Source organism: Anopheles gambiae, chromosome 2, assembly GCF_943734735.2.
Source record: "Anopheles gambiae chromosome 2, idAnoGambNW_F1_1, whole genome shotgun sequence".
Lineage (NCBI taxonomy): Eukaryota > Metazoa > Arthropoda > Insecta > Diptera > Culicidae > Anopheles > Anopheles gambiae.
Window position 1 is genome coordinate 33,302,978 of NC_064601.1, and position 21,806 is coordinate 33,324,783.

The 21,806-nt window shown below is 49.2% G+C and overlaps 5 protein-coding genes across 16 annotated transcripts; 2 read left to right on the forward strand and 3 right to left on the reverse strand.

Moving 5' to 3' along the window:
• Window positions 1-582: 582 nt before the first annotated feature.
• Window positions 583-2,884, reverse strand: LOC1273846 (protein max). 8 transcript variants are annotated; one of them, XM_312872.6, is made up of 7 exons: window positions 2,762-2,884; window positions 2,413-2,670; window positions 2,067-2,236; window positions 1,905-1,973; window positions 1,727-1,834; window positions 1,512-1,635; window positions 583-1,271 (listed from the first exon to the last, which is right to left on the reverse strand). In XM_312872.6, exons 3-7 carry the CDS (start codon window positions 2,160-2,162, stop codon window positions 1,090-1,092), a joined length of 579 nt encoding a protein of 192 aa, XP_312872.4. In that variant the 5' UTR covers window positions 2,163-2,236; window positions 2,413-2,670; window positions 2,762-2,884; the 3' UTR covers window positions 583-1,089. The 8 variants fall into 8 exon arrangements, with proteins under 8 accessions (XP_312872.4, XP_061507627.1, XP_061507631.1 ...); XM_061651643.1 differs by lacking the exon at window positions 2,762-2,884 and having other exon boundaries at window positions 1,715-1,834; window positions 1,902-1,973; window positions 2,067-2,276; window positions 2,413-2,620; XM_061651647.1 differs by lacking the exon at window positions 2,762-2,884 and having other exon boundaries at window positions 1,715-1,834; window positions 1,902-1,973; window positions 2,413-2,619.
• A 15-nt stretch (window positions 2,885-2,899) lies between these two features.
• On the forward strand, window positions 2,900-6,880 carry LOC11175802 (uncharacterized). The gene is made up of 5 exons (XM_061651641.1): window positions 2,900-3,159; window positions 3,276-3,470; window positions 3,539-4,236; window positions 4,312-4,377; window positions 4,466-6,880. The coding sequence occupies exons 1-5, from the start codon at window positions 3,028-3,030 to the stop codon at window positions 6,690-6,692; spliced, it is 3,318 nt and encodes a 1,105-aa protein (XP_061507625.1). The 5' UTR covers window positions 2,900-3,027; the 3' UTR covers window positions 6,693-6,880.
• LOC1273848 (thioredoxin domain-containing protein 17) lies at window positions 6,822-7,841 on the reverse strand. Its single transcript, XM_312874.3, has 3 exons — window positions 7,317-7,841; window positions 7,155-7,239; window positions 6,822-7,078 (listed from the first exon to the last, which is right to left on the reverse strand). Exons 1-3 carry the CDS (start codon window positions 7,459-7,461, stop codon window positions 6,925-6,927), a joined length of 384 nt encoding a protein of 127 aa, XP_312874.3. The 5' UTR covers window positions 7,462-7,841; the 3' UTR covers window positions 6,822-6,924.
• Window positions 7,842-7,904: 63 nt separating this feature from the next.
• On the forward strand, window positions 7,905-12,399 carry LOC1273849 (E3 ubiquitin-protein ligase HRD1). Its single transcript, XM_061651642.1, has 5 exons — window positions 7,905-8,555; window positions 8,648-8,893; window positions 8,978-9,357; window positions 9,492-9,931; window positions 10,005-12,399. Exons 1-5 carry the CDS (start codon window positions 8,427-8,429, stop codon window positions 10,916-10,918), a joined length of 2,109 nt encoding a protein of 702 aa, XP_061507626.1. The 5' UTR covers window positions 7,905-8,426; the 3' UTR covers window positions 10,919-12,399.
• A 142-nt stretch (window positions 12,400-12,541) lies between these two features.
• LOC1273851 (cyclin-dependent kinase-like 1) lies at window positions 12,542-21,226 on the reverse strand. Of its 5 annotated transcripts, none has more exons than XM_061651651.1 (7): window positions 20,199-21,226; window positions 15,481-15,549; window positions 14,037-14,373; window positions 13,791-13,956; window positions 13,415-13,665; window positions 13,251-13,346; window positions 12,542-13,179 (listed from the first exon to the last, which is right to left on the reverse strand). In XM_061651651.1, the coding sequence occupies exons 1-7, from the start codon at window positions 20,264-20,266 to the stop codon at window positions 12,925-12,927; spliced, it is 1,242 nt and encodes a 413-aa protein (XP_061507635.1). In that variant the 5' UTR covers window positions 20,267-21,226; the 3' UTR covers window positions 12,542-12,924. The 5 variants fall into 5 exon arrangements, with proteins under 5 accessions (XP_061507635.1, XP_061507637.1, XP_061507636.1 ...); XM_061651653.1 differs by having other exon boundaries at window positions 14,037-14,343; window positions 20,199-21,216; XM_061651652.1 differs by lacking the exon at window positions 20,199-21,226 and adding an exon at window positions 15,695-18,867.
• Window positions 21,227-21,806: the final 580 nt, after the last annotated feature.

Genomic DNA, 21,806 nt, shown 5'->3' on the forward strand with positions numbered 1-21,806 from the left:
CGTGTCTGGGGCTTGGTGTTATCAATGATAAAAAAACGAGCAGCCCGACGACGGCAGTTTAGATGGTTTGCAGCCAACAAAGCACACGCGTGCGCTCCGCATCATTTACGGAGTTGGCGTAGCATATTTTATTCCTTCTTTTTCTGCATTTTCGTGATGTGTGGTGTATGGAGCAGTAGTAACCGGTGCGTCTCCTACAGCGGGGAGCACATACTCCTCTTGTTGACATCGCACGCCAGTCCATTGGTAACTGCTCTGCTGAGAGTCAATGGATTGATGCGCGCCAACCGTCGTTACGGCCGTTGCGCAAAGCAGTTGACACTGTCGCCAACCATCATTTACACAGTGCATAGTGCGTATGGATCATCTGTTTCATGAATGCTTTCATGCTTACGTTAGGAACAGCTGTACGCCAAGGTAAGTTATCGTAATGTACAACTGCTTTAGCCGCCTTTACACAGCTACCAACCATCAGCTGCAGTGCTCATATCTTGGGCGTGCTATTTAGAGAATCCTATTGACTTAAGATAGTATATACTACGCTCCCGGTTCCAATGAAACCCTACAGCACATCATGTCATGTTTTATTGAAATGCTAAATATAGTTTTATTGTATCTCTTCTCTCGATTATGCACAATAATGACACTTTTCCTACAATTTAATATTATATATGTTTTTGTTTTTCTTCGACTGCCATAACTCAAGCGTAACCCATTGTGTTTTTCATGCATACAGTCATCAAATTTGCAAATGTTGTTCCGTGGTGTGGTGTGTTTACCAGATTGTTCCCGGTATTATGAACAAATAATTAATTTACATCAATGAAAGAAAAAGGATTCAATTCGTTAGGATCTTTGTACGGAAACAGAACTGTACGGAAGCGCAAATCGAGCTGTTTCGAGAGCTAAAATAATATGTAAATGTAACCTTAAAGCAAACTCTACAAGCTACCACGTACGCGAAGTAACGCCGATGATTGTGCCGTTACTTAGCAAAAAAAAAAAAAAAACGAGCAAAAGAAAAGAAACCATAAGAAAAAATGTTACCAAATTCCGCCCACTGTGGCCAGACGGTCTCTCTTTCTCTCTCTAGTAGTTCGCATTCGTTTTCATCTTCTTGTTTCGCCGCGCACCGAGCCCGTTGTTGTTGTTGGTAGGAACCTCGTCAATGTCGGAGCTGTCGGAACCGCGCGACCCGTCCTGGAACGCAAGCCCAAGATCAGCACCGTCGACGAAGTTGCCGGACGCCCGTGCCTGCTCCAGGTGGCGGACTGCAGTTGGTGTACGGGTAATGGGCGGAAAGCAAAGCAGATTATAAATTTTACATTAGTACATGTGTTCTCCCGGCTAGGGTTCGGCTAATGGCGTCGAGAGGCGTTTTTTAATGTCCCGCATTGCAACCAGACCAGACATTAATATTAATTGCAAAACCCAACCCACCCCGGGCTTAGGTCCACACCCGGATGATTCGGCACGGGTTTGCTTCGTGTGTGCAAATGTCGCTTACTTACTTTGCGATTCGAGCATATTGTTTTGCCGCCGCAGATCGTCAATGTCTTGCTGATGTGAGTTGTTCTTCCGTCGCATGAACTGGATGTATTCGGCCGCTTTCTTCAGTATCTGGGCGCGGCTGGCCTGTGAACGAATGTGCATCGAACATCGAAACGTGTTAGCATGATTAGAAGCGCCGTTTTGGTGGAGGGCGGGCACGCACTTCTCTGCTTACCTTCTCGCCCTGCAGCGACGGTACGGAGTCGCGCAGTGAGGTGAAACTGTCCTTGATGTGATCGCGCCTCTTCCGCTCAAGGGCATTGTGGTGAGCGCGCTTTTCGGCCTGTAATAATAAACAGAACGTCAGCGTGAAAAGATGTACCCGAAAGGGGAAAAGGCAATTCTACAACTACCTGTGAGTAAAGATGGCTCCCAGCGCCGGAACGCGATTGGGATTTGGTGTTGTCCGAATCATCACCATCCTGTTTTGGTGGCGGGGAGAGGGAGAAGCATAAGATTTTTAATAAAATTACAAACCACACATCCATCCATCTCGCTTTAAACGCTTCACTTACATCGCTCTCTATGTCAATGTCCCGATCATCGTCGCTCATATCGTACCACTCGGCGGTGCTTGGCTTCCGTCCTTGGTTATCCTCGTGCAAGCGCATCCACGGGCTGTTACTGTCTACGATGCTTCTCAAGGGCGGGATGCTTCGAGCTGTGTGCTTCGGGGTTTGGGAAACTGTTCCAACCAACATAAGGAAGAAAAACCATACAGCTTACTGCGTCGTTACCGATGCCATCTCTGTTCCATCCCACTTCCCACCACAATGCACACGCAGCGCGCGACCACGGTACCGCCGGGAAGGGTATGGCGTAGGAGCACAATCACAACAACATCCGTTTGTTTACACTTACCTCGCTGTGGCACAAGTGGCTCACTTACGATCAACGAACACTCCGGGTCACTGTTTCCGGCGGGGGGAATGTGCACGCAGCCAAATGATCCTTTTCTATTGGCGAAAACGGTGGCAACAAGGACACACGAAAATGGCTCGGCAATATTCCTTCGAGAGCACGATGTTTACCTCCAGGAGATGCAGAGCTGTCACGTACGACAGGAAATTTTATGGCAGGGCTAGCGAAAACGGCAGCACATTTACGTAAAGGAATGTACTTAAAAAGAATCATTTCGAATCAAGAATAGAATAATAAGTTGTTGTTTTTTTGAACTAGATATTTTTAAGACTTCGGAAGGAATGCATACCATGTATTTAGCTATAATTTCTTGTTGTGTTCGTGGATTGTTCAAAATAAACATTAATCACATGGCAATATTGTTCCCAACAAATAAAGTGTATACGAACCCTGTCCGAAGAAACCGTCTGACGTCTCACTTTGACAGCCTTCAAACGTCGCGGCAGGCGAACGTAATTCAAAAGCAACGAACAAATCCGCGCTCCAAAACACAGACACCGCGTCGATGATGCGTTCGTGCCGCTGCTAGTTAGTGTAAAAATCCAACCACCGACAATGGCCATTCCAGCTTCGAGAGTGTTAATAAACGACCTGGAAAGCAAAGACGAACTGTATACAGTGTTGCTGGAAGAGTTGCGTAAAAGTGGAATCAAATATCGCAAGGAAAAAAATTCCAAAGCGTCCCAGGTAGGGTGGCGGTGTTGAATTGCACCATGAAGCGTTTTTCCCCAGGAGTGTAGTGCGGCGTAAATCCGCACCACAGTGCTCGAGTGCTTTGATTGAACGGTAATTTGTCGTTACAGGATAAAGCGAAATCGAAAAGAATCTTCAAAACGCCTTTGCATGCGCTAGAGCTAACCGATGTGCTGCTTGCTAGCGGCGGCATAGTGCAGATACCGCTGTTTGTGTCGAACGCTTGTCAGTTGATACTGGAAAATGTAGACACGGAAGGGCTCTTTCGGAAGGCCGGTTCCAACAAACGCCAGCAACAGATCAAAGTAACCGATTGTCTGTCGCTGTTTTTCTATCATTCTGACCTTTTTGTGGTGGTGTTTTGTTATTTCAGGCGGGTTTGGAGTCCGGCATTCCGTTGGGCAAATCGCATCACGTCATCGACGTCGCTAACATCATCAAGACGTTCTTTCGCGATCTGCCCGAAGCGCTGCTACCATGCGGAAACGTGCAGGAAGCTCTGATCCGGTGTCTAATCGGTGGTGGCAACGACGACAAAGTGCACAAGCTCATGATGACCTGTTTGCTTTTGCCACCGCTGACGCTCAACACGCTAGCCTACTTCATGCAGTTTCTGCATACGGTGTCGATGCATGCCGATAAGAACAAGATGACGACGGAAAACTTGGCCCTAATTTTAACGCCAAGCATCATGCCGATAACGGAATCGATTCAGCAGCGATTTAACAGCCACGTCCGGGTGCTGCAATTGCTGATCGAACATTCCCAGCAGATTGGACTGATTCCGGAAGCCATACTGGGCCAGCTGAAAGACGACATCGGCAGCAACGCGAGCATGCTGATGAGCAATGTGACGGACAAAAAGAAGAAAAAGCGCCGCAGCGGTTCGCTGACCCGCATGTTCAATGGGTTCAAGAAGATGGTAAGTGCGATCGGGTCGTCGGAGAATTTGGACAAAACGGATGAAAAGTGTGAACATGATCCAACTCTAACGATTGGCACGCCCTGTTTGAGTAAATCGGCAAAGAAACGAAAGGTAACGGAGGGTAACGCGTTCAGTGCGAAAAAGAAGTAAGTATAGGATTGTCTATGTGTGATTGAACCCGGAACCTTTTGCCTAATTGATCATTGTGTTCGTCTTAACAGAAAGGAAGTGACCTCCATGTTGCCGGATAATCATGATCTACTACCCTGCGCTCCCCTCGTTGTTAAGTGAGTTTCAATGTGTTCTAAAAGCTTATCCGTTTCGATCCATATCTTTAATACTTACTCATCTTTAATAACATTTAATATCTTTTAGGGAACCGAAAAAAAGCCGATTAAGTCTCGGAGGTAGTAAGAAACCGAGCAAAGTGGTACAACGTTTGCTGCCGAGCGGGTCAATACCGTCGATTGCTGAGGGCAAACCAATGGAACGGCGTTGGAGCGTAGTTGGTGCACCGTGGGGTCGCAAAAAGCACAACCGCAACAAACCGCCGGAGACGGATAGCAAAGCAGACGGTGATTCGGGAGCTAAGACTGAGGATGAGTTCGATTCGGAATCGAGGCGGAAATCGCTGCTGCTTGCGGGTGGTCGCATGTCTCCGGTAGTGTCCATGCCCTGCCTGGTCAGTGTGGACCCACTCTCCACGACGATGAACAACATGAACGGCGAGCTGGTAGAGGTGACAGCGGAAGATGAAGCCGACGGCGAGGACTTCCTCAAGATCCGGCGCAGCGAGTATGAAGCGATCAAAAAGCGGATGTCGGATATTGAGACGAAGTTGTCGAAGGAATTCACTGCGCTGGTCGGGCGGGAAGACGTGCTGCTGGACAATGTCGAGGACAAGTATCGGCAAACGTTGGAGCAGACGGAACCGATCGAAGCGACCTGCGCCACGACGGATCAGCTGGCGAAACGACTGAGTCGTGAGCTGAAAATCCGGCGGAGCGGCGAACATAAGGTGATCCGATCGCCGAGCGCAAGAAAAATTGGCACCATTCGTCGACGCAGCCAGGAAGCGGTACGATTGTCGCGCAACCAATCGTGGCACATTGGCAACGGCACGAAAGACTTTTCCGCCGCAGTTGCGAACGGCGCAACGGTGGATCTATCGTTCTACACCAAGCCGGGCGGCTTGAGACGTGGCCGTCCGAACACAGTCCAGACTGGCCTGAAGGCCCCTGACTCATCTACGACGACGTCTACGACCGGCGCAGATTTGGAGCCGGCTGTGAGGGCGACGGAAAAACAAGCCACCACACCACTTAGGACCAGCTTAACGACCAGTATGGGAGGAGGAAACTACACGGACGAAGAGAAGGAAGAAAAATGGGTCAATGCGGAAAGCTACTTCGAGACGCACAACGTCACCGACGATAATGCGTCAAGTGTAATGGATACAACGGCCGAATTTCTCACACCCTGTAAGGTGCTGATGGAAGATTACTTTAAGACGCCAGAGCAAACGTCTCGCCGGGCATCGTTACGATCCGCTTCAAAGCAGCAGCAGAACGCTTTCTGCACCCCAACACCTTTCGTGACGCGAATCGACATCAATACGCAGGGCATCAAGACGCCGATGCTGCCGCCGGTGGTTCCGCCGCGCATAAAAACACCCGCTCGGACACCGAAACTTCCGCCACGCACGCCGGGCAGCGCGGTACGGCAGCCCGACTCGGCCAGCCTGCTCAAGTCACACATTACTCCGCTGCAGGAAGCGCAAAGCGGTCGCGCATCCATCGCGCGCATTCGCAGCCAAAATGCGGGCATGGTCATGGCCAAGGCAAAGCTGTTCGATGGGCTGGTTACGAACTCGGGACACGATTCCCTATCCGGAGGTGCACCCGGGAAGCGAACACCGATCGCCAACCGTCGTCAGAGTGCCAAATTTCGTTCGGCGACCGTTGCAATGCCGCTGACCGTTGCCGCGTCCGAAGCGACCGGTGGACTGCCGCGCGAATCCGGCGTACATATTCGCCAGATACAGAAACTACGGTCATCCTCGGCACACCATCACGGCAGCGTACACCGCAGCCCGCGAAAATCGACCCCCCGAAAGCGGGCGTTCACCAAGTCGACCCACGGCGGTGCGATAAACCGGCGGGAAAAGCTCCGCCAAGCGACCAAGGGTAGCGGCACGGCCAATGCACTCGGGTCTGCCGGAGCGACACTGTCCTCCAAGGCGCTACTCAGCTCCCCTCGAATCGTTCGCCGGCTGCAGGAAAATATGCACGAACATCTTTCTGCCGCGAACGTGAATGTTGTGTCGCTCTCGCCAAACATAAAGGGTAACGTAGGGAGTAAACCAGCGCTGGCTTCGCCCAAGATGACGACACCGCACATCCGCAAGCAATTGCTGCGCAACTCACCCAGACGCATCCTGGCAGCGACGCCAGGTCGGGACAATCGAATGCCACACGGCGGCGAGCGATTTCAAACGCCTCTGAAGGCAACCCCACTATCCCGTCTAGCGATCTGTACCGCGCCCGGGTTCGAGAACAGTCCCGACCGAACGCCCCATACCCGAGCGGCCAATGTTCGTTGATGGGGAAGGAAAGGTGTCACACTGTACCAGATTTTTAAAAAAATATCGTTCTATTAGTGCCAGCGTCATTTTAATTTCATGTATTAGTTAGCGAGTTTTAAAAAAAGGGTTCAACGTATTTGCGCGCCGAACCCTGTAAAAAGAGTGCGATTTTATTGCGAACAAAATATACATATTTTAACACGAGAGAGAGAATCCACCACGATCGTCATTCCCGTTTCGCCATATCGCTTTAGTCGTCTTCCGAAAAGAACAGTTCCAGCAGGTCGGCCTTGCCACACTGTTCACCTTCGAGGCGCTGCGGCTGCTTCCACCGGATCATGGTCGGAATGACGGACAGATGCGTGTTAGTGTCCTTGCGGAAAGGATTGTTCATATCCTTCCAGCTACGGTGCAGGAAAAGGAAAGTCGAACGATCAGCATGACAATGAGGTTGTGAGAAAACCCGGTTTCAATACTCACGTTGGACGATCGCCCACATCGACGTAGATGAAATGCGAATTCTCCGGAGCGTTCGTTTCGATCGCCTTCTCAATGAATGGTGCCGCTGTTGGAGAAAAGGGGAAGAAACAAGTTGATTAATTCATCCGTTCGGGTACTGTACCAGCCCATCCCTGCCATTACCATCGACACAGTCGCCACACCAGCTCAAACCATTCTCGAGCTTTGCGCCGGTGAAGAGAATATTGATCGCACCGCCGTTTCCGTTGAAGTCTTTCATAAATGCAACGAATGCATCGTATCCGGCGACATGATGTTTATGCACCATGATGAACGGCTATTATAACAGTGCTCTGAACAAAACCCGTGACCCTGTGATCGCTGCGTACCGATAGCAATGGAGACAGTGTATTGTCCACTTGTCGCTATATTGGGATGCTTGAGGGACGCTGCTAGATAACAGCGCTATCAATTTTCTATGCTGCTGGACAATTTTAAGCCGGCTGGCGGTGACAGAATTGCATTGTTTTGGGAACGGTGCTGTTGCGAACTACAGTGCTGTTCAATTTGTATTCGACAGCTCACTGTGAAAGTGTCAAATTGTCTGGTTTTACGTATTTTCTAACAAGCGATTGATGAATCAGCTTTTGAGCTTATTCTCCTGTTAACTCTTTTTCTTATCACTCGTTTAGTTGCGCTAGAAATAATATTTCAAACATAAAATAACAAATTGGCCCACTGTGCTCCGCTGGTGAAAAATAGAGACCCACCTTGGCATGGAAACCTTGGCCGAAGTTTTGACATATGTTGCAATCAGCGATGTTGCGTTTGTGACAGGTCTTCGGAAAATAGTGGTGTTTACGTGTACTTTAAAAGTGTAGTAAAGAACACAAGAATTACAGCTTTTCGCAAGGTCCACAACGCACCCCGTTTGCCGTCCCCCGCAGCCACCCCTCCAATTTGGGTAAACAGTCGTACGTGGGTGCCGCGCACTGGTCGGACCAGTTTGATGGGAGCAAACTTTGGCACCGGAAGAGTCGACGGAACGAAAACGAATGAAACACGGTGCACTGGGCGGAGAGGTGAAGAAGTTTTCTCGCGGACGAGCTTCGGCTTACAACAGGTGCTGGTGCAGCGGTGGTAAAAGCGTTCCTCCGTTCCCCGTTCGTGGGTGCCCGCCGGGAAGCTTCGCGCGACAACTGCGTTCCACCGGACGGTCCGGAGGTCCCCGAGGTAGACACGATTAACATATTCTTCGAAACCATCAGCCAGCTGGCTGAAAACTGCGTCAAGATGCGTACGCTCGGGCTGTCCGTGTTCAGCATGCTGCTGACCGGGCTGGTGATTGGCAACGCGTACTATCAGAAGAAACAGTTCTACCCGTCCGTCGTGTACATCACCAAGTCGAACCCGAGCATGGCCGTAAGTTTTCACATGACCTCGACTGTCGCGAGTCGGGCCTTTTTTGTGGTTGTTGTAGTTGTTTGGTGTAACAACGTCTCTTTTTTTCATAGGTTATCTACATTCAGTCGCTCGTGCTGGTGCTGATGTTGGGCAAGCTGATGAAGAAAATCTTCCTCGGCACGCTGCGGGCGGCCGAGTTCGAGCATCTGATGGAGCGGTTCTGGTACGCGCTGACCGAAACCTGTCTAGCGTTTACCGTCTTTCGGGACGACTTTAATCCCAAATTTGTGGCACTGTTTACCGTGCTGCTGTTTCTAAAGTCCTTCCATTGGCTGGCAGAGGATCGTGTCGATTATGTGAGTAGAGGGGAGAAAAAAACAAGCCAACGTTGCAATGTAACTAATTTCCTCCCACATTTCAATCTGTTCAACCGCTTTCAGATGGAGCGCAGTCCCGTGATTGGATGGTTGTTCCACGTCCGCGTGGCCGGACTGCTGCTCTGTTTGGGGCTGTTCGATTATGAGCTCATTTCGTACGCCTACCAGTCGACCATCGCGAAAGGCGTCACGGTGCAGCTCGTGTTTGGGTTCGAGTATGCGATCCTAATGACGATGGTCATTAACACGGCCATTAAGTACATCTTCCACGCAGCCGAGCTGCGCTCAGACACGCCGTGGGAGAACAAGGCCGTGTTTCTGCTGTACACCGAGCTGATCATTGGCTTTACGCGCGTCGTACTGTACGTGGTGTTTGTTATTTTGATGGTTAAGATATTCACCCTGCCCATGTTTGCCTTCCGCCCGATGTACTACACGATGCGGTAAGTAATGGCATCATCATGCTAACCGTCCAGAACTTATCTTATCAAAAAATGCTCCCTTGCTCATGATCTTCTCTTCTTACCATACACACACACACACACACACGCGCGCACACATACATACATACATACAGAAACTTCAAGAAGGCGCTTAACGACGTAATTCTCTCGCGGCGTGCTATCCGCAACATGAACACGCTCTACCCGGACGCAACGCCCGAGGAGCTGCAGATGTCGGACAACATCTGCATCATCTGCCGGGAGGATATGGTGAGCAACTCGAAGAAACTGCCCTGCGGTCACATTTTCCACACCGCCTGTCTGCGCTCCTGGTTCCAACGGCAGCAAACCTGTCCCACCTGCCGGTTAAACATTTTACGCACCCCGATTACGGCCGCCACTGCAGCCGTGAATCCGGCGCCAAACAACAACGCGAACGATGCCAACAATGGTGCCGGTGGGGCCACCGGTAACGATGCCAGCCGTCCAACGGTCGTCGCCGGAAGTGTGGCCGGTACTGCCGGTGTTGCTGGTGGCGTTGGAGCGGTTGCCGCTGGAGCTGCATTGCCGAACGGTGAGTAGCATTGAGGGGAGGAAACCAACCTTTTATTTACCATTCTTGTTTTTTTTACTTTCATTTCCCGCAGGACTGACAGCGACGGGCACGAATGCAATGCCCCTGTTTCCACCTGCACCCATGGTTCTGCCACCGTTCCCGTTCGTGGGCATGCCGTCGTACACGATGCCTTTGCCGCCGGTACCGCCATCGCTGGACACACTGTCCGACGAGGAGGTGCGCGCAATGGAGGGCAGCGAGCGGCGCCATGTGGAGGAGCGCATCAAGCATCTGCAAAACATACGCACCCTGCTCGATGCATCCGTTGCGCTGATGAACCAGTACGCAGCCATAACGGCCCGGTTGCCGCCGGAAGCGGTGGCCCATCTGCAACAGCAGCCGCCAGCTCAAATGCCACCAAATCTACCGCTGGTCAATCCGACCGCTACGAAACCCACTGGCACGGGTGAAACTGATGCGGCCGGAGCAGCTACAGCAGCTGCGAGTACGAGCGGTACCAGTAATGCATCAATCACAGCAACCGTTGCTCCAGAGAGTAGCAGCAGCAGCAGCGGTAGCAGTAATAAGCCAAGCAGCAGTAGTAAGGTTAGTGATAGTGATAGCAGTAGGGTAAGTGGCGGCAGCGGTACCTCCGGCAAGGCCGCCGATTCCAGCACGGCACTGAGTCAGCCGAAGCTGGAAGATCTCGGCCCGATCAGCAGCGACGAGGAGGATTTCGCGGTGAAGCTGAAAAAGGAACCGCTGCCTAGCAACAGTAAGGCTTTTCTCATCACACCCGATCAGCTGGACGAGATTGGGGCGGGCGACAACGGTGCGTCCCCCGGTTCGTCCAAATCGTCGTCGGAGGTCAACGGGGGCGAGGGCACACTGAAACGACCGGAAAGTGCGGCCATGAACGAGTTACGCCGACGACGGTTGGAAAAGTTTGCCACCACAAGCACAACGGAACCGGCGGCCAGTCAGCAGCAGCAGCAGCAGCAGTAGAAACACTAGATCGATTCTGCAGGTAAGTAGTACAGTGTAGTATCTTCTCTACATTCTGTTTTGCGGGGAGATATTCAACCAACCGAACCGGCTGGATCGTCTTCCAATGCCAGCACGATAACGAGACATGGACGCAATGCAAATAGGGCGGACAGAATCGCGGAAAAGACAACCCACGGAAGGCAATACAAAACATGCGATGTAAGGACCACATTCACCAGCACACATACACACACACACACACATATGCTCACATTAATGCAGTACGCTTGCAGTTTCGAGCTAATTAGCGCGCGTCCCGTGTTCGGTTGCTTTCCATTAGAGTCCAGAGAGATAGACATGAGTCAAAGTGTATGTCCCTGTCCTATTGACAGTCTATCCTCCGCATGCCTGGTGCACGGAGCCTAGGCAGGATATTCGACTTTTTAAGCATAATAAATGTATGCATTCTTATTCCTCCCGTAAGCTTAGCTGCGATCGTGTTAGCCTGTTACACTCCCTATTGCTTTTGTCAGTTACTTTCGATTGTTTATTAAGTTACATTGTGTGCAAGTGTGGTGTTGTTTTAACGTGTCTTTAAAAACTGCTGCATTTTGTTAAACGTTGCTTCCGTTTGGTGTTAGACCTGCCGCGCAGCCAAACAATTTTCGTAATAGGATTGTAGTTTTGTTTTTGTTTTTTTTTATTTGCATTCCCGCTCCCTTTCCCTCGCTAGGACCCTCTACCGAAAGACCAAATAAAAGTCGAATGCGTATTGTAATTGAAGCAAAAGATTATGCTAATCTGGTTGTGTGGTGTGCAGGTGGGACGCGCCCCGATGCACATGAAGTGGTGGACATTTTTCTTGTAATGTTTTCCCGTTTTCGGTGCAAATGGTCACACGCACACACACACACACACACACACACACACACACACACACACGCAGTCACATAATCAGAACTGTTCGGACATGTAAGGAGAGCGTAAGGTAAAATATAAACGGAAATTAAAATATGACTGTAAGAATGCAAACTACACACAGAGCAGTCGGAAAGCAGTACTTGCGGGGTGTGTGTGTGCGCGCGTGCAATGCCGGGGAAAGGTAGCGCAACAAAAGAAGTGATTATGGTAAAAGAAGAGTAAAAATAAATAAACAAAAGATGTATAAAATCGAACCGCTTGGTAGGGAAACAATCGGCTTAAGATATTCGCTATTGTTTTTGTACGAGCGCGAGCGCAACTGGGTTGTTCAGCTAGATAGGTGCGTGAGTGCGTGATATGAAGATGCTCCAGCTCTCAGGATCGTTGAGGACGCTCCAAAACCGTGATTGGACATGCGAAATGCTGAACGAACGAAGGAAATAGTCGGATTATTAAAGGTGTTTTCTGTGCGCGCTCGTGTGCGCAAGCGAAATAAATGTAATGTAAATAATGCTATCATATTGTAATATGAACTTTAAAAAATAATAAAGGCAAATCAATACAAAAATTAAGTAAAACGAGCCTAGCCACCCTTTGACACATAGTAGCAGGACATGCGAAGAGGAAAGAAATCGACAAAACCTACCGTTGGCTCATGTTTGGAGAAGAAGTGATTCCATTCCCGGATGTTTTTTTAAATAATTTAAAATAAATCCCCGCTTTGTTATAGTTTCATTCATATATTGATGATACAGTTTACTTCATGTATATAATTTTAATTAGATTTTGCTTTGTTTTTTTCAGTTCTGTCGAGATGTTGGGCTGAACCTGTTAAGTTAGAAACAAAAAAGAGTGGGCTGCATAACAAAACGAAGATGTAACTGACACGCAAACGCTTCATGCTGCTGCTAAGAATAAAAGGGTGTCAATTTCTACGCTGGTCACAACATAGTAATGTGAAGAAGCCCCCGACATGTTTATCACCGCAGCTGGGAAAACAGGTTGGCGTTTGCATTGAACCGGGTAGAAAATTCCAGCACAAAAAAGAGAGAAAAAAACCCCACTCCCCCTTCCCCCACTTGTTCGAATGCACACCCCTCGCTTTAGATGGTTGGCAAGTGGTGGTCGGAGCGCAGGAACAGATTCTTCTGCGGGACGCGCGACTCCTGCGTGCCGGGTAGCTGCGGTAGCGAGGTGTTCGAAGTTTTCGGCTTCAGTTCCCGCGTGCCCGTCTGCTTCTGCTCGAGCGTAATCGTCTGCTCGATCTCCTTCTGCTTGGTGATGTAGTCTTCGAAGTACGGATGCGTGGCCAACCGCTCGCAGGACCAGCGTTTGGCGGGATCCTTGTCCAAGCATTTCTGGGTGGCGCAAAGAAATGAACCGTCAGTCCCTAGGGTGTTGCAAAACGATAAAGTAAAAGAAGACTTACCTTAAGAAAATCCATCATCAACGGATTGGCTAAGGTACGGGATGGCATCTTGGCTTCGAGCGTTTCCAGTGTCGGTGGCACGGGAAGCGTTATACCCTGCAGGAACACACAAAAAAGGGCGTATAATGTAATAGGCTGTCGAAATTGGCGCATTGCCGACATACCTTGAAGAACTCATTCTGATTGAAGATGGCCAGATGCCGAGGTAGTAGATCGCCGAGTGTGCGCCGTATCAGGTAGAGCTGATCGACGTCGCTGCGGCCGGGCCAGAGGGCATCACCGCGCACCAGCTCGGCAAACACACACCCGATGGCCCACACGTCCACCGGCGTACCGTACTGTGTGTCGCCGACCAGCAGTTCCGGCGCTCGGTACCATCGCGTTGCTACATAGTCTGTATAATTTTCACCGGGGCCTGGGCAATGAATTTCCACAGCAGCATGTGAGAGAGAAAGAGAGAGCAGGAGAGCAAGTAAATGATATGAGAGAAGACCGTAGCTACCAGCACAACATCCACTGTGTACTACGTCCACTACTTACTAAGCATTCGAGCGAAACCGAAATCGCACAGCTTCACCTGCCCCTGTGCCGTGAGCAGAATGTTTTCCGGCTTGATGTCCCGGTGCAGACAACCCTGCTTGTGACAGTAGGCAACACCCTGGATGGTTTGGTACGTGATCTGCTTGGTTAGATTATCTGGACAGCCCTGCAAGCACGCAAAACGACACATCCGCATGAGCAGGTACGCTCTACACATTGCACGTTGCACTACACCGCTCCACCTACCTCCGGATGTCGCTCCAGCTCGTGCAGGACGGTGTGTTCGCAAAACTCAAACACCAGATGAAGGCGACGCTTCCGCCGGAACACCTCCAGCAGGCAGACCAGGTTCGGGTGCTTCAGGTTCTTCAGCAGGCGTATCTCCCGCAGCGCGATCTTGCGTATGGCCGGATCGTCCTCCGACTCGACGAAGCGCTTGACCGCGACGAGCGACCCCGTCTCGCGGTCCCGGCACTTGTACACCACCCCGTACGATCCTTCGCCGAGCCGGCTTAGCTTCTCGTACCGGTCCATCCTACTGCTGCCGCGCGATCTGGAAAACAGGGTCGACAGGACGAACATGCTGCCGTAAGCGAGGGGGCCGGTAAGTGGTGGGTAAGCCGCCGGCCGCTGTGCCGGCCAATCGTCCCGCGGATGATGGGAAGACGCAGCACAGCAGCTACTGCAGCCGCAGTGTCCGGACACTACTTGCTCGGGGAAACTGTGCAGGACCGTGCGCGACCGAACGAATCCCAGCGTTGTGCCCTGGAACATTCTCCAGCGTGTACTGACTGGCGGTCGCGCATAGTCGCAAACACACCGTAACTGGACACTGGAGGTTTGCTGGGGTGGACCCCAGTGACGGTGCCGAATCGCTAAATGGGAAAATCGCCTGACCAGTTAAGCTTTCTCTCCCTCTTTCCTTCTATCAATCAGCGCTCTTTGTGCGGGAAGAGCAGAAATGCCTTTGTGTACAGCGTGGGGTCAGTCGTGCTCACGGATCGACGGACGGAAGATTGTTCGGATTTAGGAAAATTCCACCGCGCGAGCACGAGAGAAACCAGCTGCGGACCGCGGAATCCTTCACACGAGTCCTTCGATTCGAAACGCAAACGTTCTTCAACTAGCCTTGGTTGGCTTTTGGGCGTGGAGGCCGTCCCAGCAACCCGGGCCGTTGGACCCTTCAATGTCAGGGAGCGAGCAGAAAGCGTACATTACCTACGCGCACTCTCACAAACCAGGGACTCATGTCCCTCTTCCACACGAACATTATTCAAACCAGCTTGGACAGGTCGCTCGGAGGTAAGTGTACTAGCGCACATGCTGAACCCTAGTAGTCGTGGAGTGGTCAGAGAGAAAGCACGACTACCGCACCCGTACTATATGGGTAGCGATGGGTGGGTAAGATTGCAAGTAAAATCAATATTCTGTGCGACGTTGGGCCGCTTCACACGATGATGGTGTTCACCGTCTTCCTGCCCTACGGCGACACGGCACCTTAGTTTGAACATTGTTTGGCGGTTACAACTCAGCGTCTTCACTCAGCGTGTAGAACGGGCTTTCGGAAACAAATCGAACATTGTGGTTATGTCGTCATGGAGTAGTTTCGTTACTACCAGGAAAACAACCCTTTTCCAATATCTTTCGCCTCTCTCAACCGTAAAACGCAAACGTGACATTTGTCTCTTACCTTTCCTGTATGGCTTTTATAACTCCTTCCGCTTTCGACTCGCCGGATGTCCATCTGAAGGGTAGATTGCTGTGGAAGAGGAAGAAACAAAATGTGGTTGGAATGAAAAATGGTATGAATTTTGTATGAAATTCTAAGGGTGTGTAATCATAATGTCGTTCTCGGCTGTTCTCAATGACTTTTTAATAGGGATATCTTCTTTATGGGATTTTACCCAACTGCTGTAAATTGATGATGGTTAAATAGGTTCTGGCTGTTCCACATTATACAAAGATTTTGTTTTCAGTACAATCGCCTCGCCACAATGGGGGATGATGTTTATCCGAACGAGCACCATAAGGATTTGTGGATTCGAGCCTTTTGTTTCTACTTCAACCCATGTGTACCCTTCGTCGTTAACTATTCTCAACCCCTTCTAAAGGTAATGGATATTTCTCGAACTTTTTCAAACACCTTTCCGTGCGTGGGCAAGGCAAGAAGGGTTCCATTATGGAGAGTGTGTGGGGGGGAGGGGATAGTTCCTATAACAAGCAAGAAGAGGGTAAAAGGAACGGGGGGGAGGTGATTTTTATCGACAATAATTATCGCGCCATTGTGCCCCGCAAGAAACGGGGGAATGGATGGGAAGAACCGTCTTACGACCACCCATTACTACTACTAGCCGTTTTGCCGTAGTGCCAACAGTGGGCCAGTAGTGTTTGGTGCAAGCATCCGACCTGGCGGTAGGGTTGACCTTTCGGTTGCAAAGTTTCGGATCGATTGCGAGAAAACCACTGCCGCCGCTGCCGCCGTCAGGCAACTTCAACTTTTACACACCGGTACACACGGCACACACATAAGTAATCGTTTAAGGTCAGAGGCTAAAACGATCGTTAAAGCAATTTGTTTTTTTTTACTTCTTCTTCTGTTGTGTGTTGTTCCTCTGTAGAACAATTTTCCTTCTTGTTGCTTCACTTGGTTCATTGCGTAAAATCGGTTCGCGTAGAGTGAGTTGGATGCGTAAGAACATGTTTTAGTAGGAACCCATTTTTCATGTTTTTTTGAGTTTTTGTTTTTTGTGATTCCAAGAATTGCCAAGCGCGATATGAAAACGATTACCAAGGATGTGAATCATCTATGGGGCAACGCAGAATTGGGTGAAGTTGCCACAGGAGCATTCCAGAATCACATATGGCGCGCTAATGAGGTCCCTTAAAGGATCATATTGAGTTAAATTTTATAAAGCTGCATTGATATGTGATGAATTAAAACATCTTCAACTCCGTACACATAAGTACTTTCTCTTCATCTTTACGATTCAAACGTATATGGGATTTGAACTTGGTCCGTTCATGTAGCAATTCATGTTCAAGCCAGCACAGCTACCAATTATACTTGGGATGTTCATTAATTTCAAAACACGGCCGATAATGGTTTAAATCATTCCTTCGCTAGCTCCTCTATACGACTGGCAACATTTCACTATTCGTAGATAAACGTACGAACTGCGTATCTCGGACATTCGCTGGTAAAAACTGAGCAGTACACGCTCATTTTTACCATCTTATGTATGTTCTGCAATACATTTCATGCCTGTGCTACAATTCGGAGAGGTTTTCGCCTGAAAGCCAGATTTGAGGCATTAAAATTCAAACAATTGTATTGCTGTATCGTCAAAAAAAAAATGCTAAAAGTACAATAATTAATTAAAAAAATATATAATTTCATTTTGCAATAAATGAAAGATCATTCAATTCCTCAACGGATACACAGGGGTGGTTTAAGCGGTACGCAAACAAAGCGGCCGTGCGGATATAAATTCTCGCTCGTCACTTCAGAAGGCCTTACATTCGTGTGAACGCTTAGGACATCCAATCGTGTTAATACGCCACTGCGGATACATATCCTTGTAAATTGAACGCTCTTAACGAGTTTTACTGCTATTGCCCTGATAATTTCACATAAATTATCGTTCAGAAATGGAGTAACAATATCAAATTATATTTAAATAGTTTAACCATCTGGAATTTGTGATAATTCATTGGGGACGTTCAATTACCTGCCGTTTTATGCATTTAAGGACATACTTTGGGTTGTTGTGTAGTACATGTAATTGAAAAAAACGCCCCAAAATTCCATTTCTGGACCTCTAATCTCTGCTTGATGTAAAATATTTACTAGAAACGACATTTCAATGAAGGTTATTCTTATTTTAGCACCAATTCTAATCTCAACGCCATTATTATCGTTCAGTTCCATAGAAATGGGATTGAACTTTGTTTAGAGAGTAATATCTTCTCAGATATTGGTTCAAGCCCCAAATAGACCGTGCCGCCGTACGTAGGACTGACTATCCTGCTATGGGTGGTAATCCAAAAGTCACTGAAAAGCCAACCCCATAAGTGGTACAAGCAGGCCATGACCGACAACGGTTGTTGAGCCAAAAGAAGAAGAATATCTTCTCAGAATATTTTCTTTTTACAATAGCATTTCAAATATAAATTCTTCATATGCCTAGTACATTCGGGCGTCGGAGGAAAATCACCCAATCCCCAATATCTAAAAATATCAAAAAGCTTCTTGGTGACTAAGCGGAACTTTACAAAACGATAACGTTTTGTTTTCATCGTTCGATTATCAATATCGATTAAGTTTGTCTCCATAATAACTGGACAAGATCCGACAACCTTTAACTAGAGCTCTCTGTAATCATACGGTACGCGATGGGTTCAATTTGTCAATAGCACAAATACTCCAATATCCATCATTTTTCACGTTGACATTGAAATGCTGCATACAGCAGAACGCTGTCCTACGGGAGGTTAGTGTGAGGTATTTGAGGCGGTCCTATAGCTATTTCTACGTCCGGCTATCATGCATGTTGCACTAATCTAGATCATTAATGCTGGACGACACCACTCATCAATCAACCGTTTAACATGACTCCCCGACCCGCCGGACCTGGCAATGAGTGGCTAGTAGAGTGGTAATAGAGCAGCAGATTTTAAATTCAATCAATAAGTACTAATACTAATGGCATCGGGGTATCGGTGGGGTTCCGGTCTATATCTATGGGCTATGTCCACCTGCGGACCTTGAACAATTGAAACACATCCGTTTCAGAGGATGACGAAACCCAAAACGGACCAACACGCCCGTGAGTCATACGATTGCAATGGACATTTCACATACCATGTAGTCGGTGCAAGTAATCCAACCTTGGATGGCTCTTATTGAGGGGTCAATTATTGGGAGTCCCCTTTTAAAAAAACCTATGTCCAACCCAATACGACATAGTGCTGTTAAGGGTTGCCATTTCGATACATCATACTCCCTGCCAGTGTGTGTGTGTAATTCGTCTAAGATTAGCATTGTACACCGTGAAAGATAAGGCGTCTATATCCTGTTGACATTTCGGCCACCTCTCCGATATAAATGGTCGCGTATGGTTCGTCCAAATTGTCACACAGTAGCCTGCAGTTAACCGGTGGACAAACCCAACCCAACATCGCCCACAAATCCTCACACTTTCAGCAAAACACACCCCTATACACCCCACTCCCTCCTGGAAAGATGGCTGCCAAGCTGATTGTCGTTGCTTCCGCTCTGCTGGTTGCTGTCGCACCGTTTGCCGCCTCCAACCCGGTCCGGCCGCTACCAGTAAGTCTTCAGTCCAACCTGGGCGCTCAGAAGAACATGGACATCCATCTGCCGGAAGGTGCCACCTCGGTCACGGCGGACACGATCAACAACCTCTCGATCGTGTTTGCGGACACGGTGTACATCCTGGCGGACGGAAGTGTTGTGCCGGAGAACCCGACCACTACCACTGGGCTGCCGCCACTTTCGACGACAACCGCAACGCCGCCGGCCAATGGCGGTGGCACCGGTTCACCCGTCATCACGCCACCCACCTTCCCCGGCCGGAAGTAAGGTAGGGTTCGTCGTGCGGTTCGGATCGATAATGGCATTACCAGCTAGACACGGCTGACGACTGATGACGATGTGTGCAAAATCGAAACTAAAGAAAATAAAACGAACAGTTGAGCAGGAACAACAAAATACACATGCACGTGCACAACCACACCGGGGGTACACAAAGCACCGAGAAAACAAACGGGTTAGAGCAAAGGGGCGGGTGGGCCATCCTCTTCCCGCTTTTCCTGGCCCCGCGTTTTTACATTGCCATTCATGATTTCGCTTTCATTGCGCTCATCAGTCTCGTGTGTGGTTCGCTGGTTCGATTATGCCAAAAAACATGCCAATCGACCGGTTTTGTTTTGCATTAGGGGACGAACAGGGGGCGAACTTGGAAAATTGGACCCATAAATAACTCTTTACTTATGAACGAAGTCCTCTATCTCTCACTCTCTTTCTCTCTCTCATTTCGTTTTCTCTCTTTCACTCGCTCCCAAAATCGTTCTCAGCAGACTGTGCTGTGTTTTGAGGGGCAGGCAAGCAAAGCGGGGGTTTATTATTGCGAGGAGTTCAAAGCACTGCACGCCACTGCGGCCCCATTATCCTTAGCTACCGGAAAGGCTGGCCAGCACCAGCACCGTGCGGGATTGAAACTGGATTGGGCCCGCGGTGGGTGACTACAGAAAGCCAACCATTTTGTATTATTTTGTAACTCTTGATCGTTTCCAACGCATCCTTTGATTAACGCCATCACGCATTTCGACGATGCTCGTGGAGCGGATGTTTGTAAAGCATGGGGTACCTAAGCTGGACATAATTACCTGCGTGGTAGTAGCGGTAAATGATTACCAAACAACCACAACCGTTTCTCCCCGAACCATTTGTCCATACGGACCGCCACGTTGCTACCGTTCGGTGCGGGTTGTGGATGGGTGGTGGCCGTGGTCGCAGTACGCTTGACTTCCAGTATAGGGCCCCTGACCGTTGATGTGCTGGTTCCGCGCAGGCAGGTAGTATCTTCGATTCACTTCGCACTGACCCGTTCGCGTCACACGCAATGGCGCCGAAGGACACCTGGAGCGTTTTGTTGGGCGGTTTGTCCTGCGTTTCTCTACTATTCGAAACTCTTGCACTTTTCGCACTTAACTATGCACTTGTTCAGATCACCACCTGGTATCAGGGTGCGTCGTTACTAGCTCCTTCTTGCACGTGAAGCTCGGGCCACCCATTGGAAAGCAATCCGTGTAGTAGTTAAGCAGCAGTAGTAGTAGCACACTCGTGTTCCGTACAACGCTCAGCGGTCCACGGGTCCAATCGCCAGGCAGGGGCTCTGCTCGAAAACTGAATGAGCGAAAATCGATCGCGCAGTCCACACGAAGTTCACACTGCTTTCCGATTGTTTCACTGCCCCTCACTTCGACACCCGGTTTGGAGTGCACTAGCGCGGCATACTATTTCTCACACCAGGCACACCACCAGGTTTACCACACAGCGAAAAAGGGAGCGACCAGGACCATCGGCCGGAAGAATGACCACAACATTTGCAGACCTTCGGGGCGGCCCAACCGGATGAATATTTTAGCGCGGTTTCGCGGAGTCTTTGGCGTGACTTTTCGATGTTTTTCCTCTCTTTTTTCGCTAGGACGGAAGGTGTAGCCAGTATCCAGTGGATACACGCTGTGTGGTGAACGTTCTTCCTGTTTCTCTGGGTCGAATGTGCTCGTGCTGCACGCGCCTAGCTCACTGGAGCACCGGATTCGGGTTGCGCCGTACCCCGTAGGACTGCGAAGAAAATCGTTCTGCTGAAGGGAAGGGTGAAAAAGTTTGCTACCATGGTAACGGTGAAAAACAAAACAAATTTGCTCCGTCGTGTGGCTGGCCCGGCCCTGTCGGTGGGTTGGGTTGAGTTGGGTTGGCGCGTGTGTTTAGGTCGGTCGGTACCTAGTTCCATTCGGGCACACAGACATACACACTGTGACCGGTGGTGGGAACTGCTCGTCCTGGGTGTCCTGTGGCAGTGCAGCGGAACAGGCCAGAAGCTGTAAATAATGTTCGTGCGACACCTGTGTGACTGTGACCCACCATGTTTGTACGGGAGGGAGGTGGGAGTGTATCTACATTTCTTTTGTTTTATTATTCATGCTGTCAATCCATCATTATCATCATCATGTTGCAGATCGATACGATTGATCAGATAATGTGAAGGTGAAGTAGATACGCTGGGATAATAGCAGAAGATGAGGAAGAAGTGCGATACAATATTATTCCTTTGGGTTCTTTTTTTGTATTATTATAACTGCATGGAGTGATATGATTGATAGGAATGAGACTGAACATGATTTCTGTTCTATTTTTTTTATTAATCATTTTTTACCAATCCTAGTACATATTTATCTGGAAATATATGTTTAATTAAACAAATTAATACA